This window comes from Micromys minutus (genome assembly GCF_963924665.1).
Source record: "Micromys minutus genome assembly, chromosome: 13".
Lineage (NCBI taxonomy): Eukaryota > Metazoa > Chordata > Mammalia > Rodentia > Muridae > Micromys > Micromys minutus.
The window spans coordinates 57,279,873-57,282,033 of NC_137982.1; the positions used below are offsets into that span (position 1 = coordinate 57,279,873).

Genomic DNA, 2,161 nt, shown 5'->3' on the forward strand with positions numbered 1-2,161 from the left:
GAAATACAGTATACATCTCTAGATTCTAGTTTTAAAACATTGAGACTTTAAACCTATATGAATTTGTCTATAATTAGTTATTACCAAACACCGCATCTTCTCAAGGAAGGCAATGTCTTTTCATAAAAATTTAGAGGTATTTTTGATACGTGGCAATTTAAATCTTCACCAAAAGCACCAATATTTAAGTACATAGTCATGTCTGCTTGTTGTACCTTCTTATTAGAGATGGTTCATATTTCCCTCTAAAATGTAGGATTTATATTGCATGAAACTTCTAAGGAAATATTTTACAAATATTTCTCCAAGTCCTGCGTAGGGCAAATTTTACATCCTTGTTCCTCAAACTATAGATCAAAGGATTCAGCATGGGGATCACCATGGTGTAAAAAATGGAAGACACCTTATCGGTGTCAGTGGTATGACTGGACTGAGGCTGCACATACATAAATATTAAAGTCCCATAGAATACTGTCACCACTGTCAGGTGGGAACCACATGTTGAGAAAGCCTTGTACCTGCCCTCTGCAGAGTTCATCCTGAGGACGGCTGTGAGAATAAAAACATAGGACACCAGAACAATAAGGAGAGACACAATCAAATCAACAGCTGCAAAGATCATAACAAGAAATGCAATTTCCTTGGCATGGGAACAGAGTAGAGACAGCAAAGGAATACAGTCACAGTAGAAATGATTAATTATATTGTAGCCACAGAAAGGGGAAGTGAAGATATTCACTGTGATAAGAAGAGATACAAATGTGCAGTAGACATAAGGCATGGCCATAAGAACCCAACATACTTTTTGAGACATGAGAACAGTGTAGAGCAGAGGCTTACAGATGGCCACATAGCGGTCATAAGACATTGCAGACAGAATGAATAGCTCACTACCAATGAACACCAGAAAGAAAGCTAGCTGTGTTGCACAAAGATTAAATGATATTGTATTTTGATCTACAACAAAATTTTCCAACATTTTGGGTCCCACGGCTGTAGAATATCCAAGATCAGTAATAGCCAGGTTTCTGAGAAAGAAGTACATGGGTGTTTGCAGGCGTGAGTCCACTGTGGTGAGAACAATGATTCCCAAGTTACCTACCATCGAAGTCATGTATATGGCAAGGAAAAGGCCAAATAATGGGGCCTGCAAATCAGAGCGGGCACTGATACCCACTAGAATGAATTCAGTCATTACTGTGAGATTGTGTTCCTTCATTCTCCTGTATCAAAACAAACAGGCAAGCAAACATACACAAAGCAGTGAATAGCTTTCAAACACTTTGTATATAAAATCATTATTCAATACCATTAGTATATGATGTATCAAAATTCTTCATGTACATGTCTTTGAGTTTATGTGTACATGTGCTTGAAAATATACACTTTATAGTTTTTGTTAAAAAGATATATACCACTGCAGATTCATGTACATATAGGTGATTGTATCAAAAGTTTAACGCATAATAGTATTATACTTATGATATTTATAGTCTACAGTGAAAATGGCTTTCATTAACATGTAAGATCAAAATGGTATATAAGGCATTAAATATTAAATTGTGTACAAAAATTCAATCTGAATTATCAATAGATGTTTTTTGAAAAATTGAGATGGACAAATATAATAGATATATATTATATATCTGGATAGAATGAATAATAAAAAAGTTATATATATATATATATATATATATATATATATATATATATATATATGTTTGTGTGTGTGTCTGTGTGTGTGTCCAAATACATTTACAGGTCAAAAATAAAAGAATATTTGAATATTAAAAATGTATGTGTAAAACTGTATTTATATGTCAATGTGAATGAAGAGAAATATTACTGAATTTTATCTCTACACAGTGAATTGCAGGCAACTAATGACTGCCAAGGGGTGTCAATCCCATTATTGGTTATTCAACCAAATGTACTTTCTTCTGAAACTATATATACATAAACAGCAAATATTGACCCATCTAGCTGTATTTATATAGTTGTGTATGTGTGAGTGTATGTATGTAAGAGTTTTTGTGTATGTATATAAAAATATTATTAAAAAGATGTCATAAGTTTGACAGTGACGGGTTATGGCAGGGGATAAAGGGAAAGGCAAAGGAAAGGTCTAAAAAAATATAGAATTTTTAAAGAAGAAATGTTA

General features: G+C 33.2%; 1 protein-coding gene across 1 annotated transcript; it reads right to left on the reverse strand.

Annotated features, from left to right (window-relative positions):
• Positions 1-277: 277 nt before the first annotated feature.
• Positions 278-1,219, reverse strand: LOC308428998 (olfactory receptor 8K3-like; the record flags this gene model as incomplete). Its single annotated transcript, XM_080927639.1, has 1 exon — positions 278-1,219. The coding sequence occupies one exon, from the start codon at positions 1,217-1,219 to the stop codon at positions 278-280; it is 942 nt and encodes a 313-aa protein (XP_080783765.1).
• Positions 1,220-2,161: the final 942 nt, after the last annotated feature.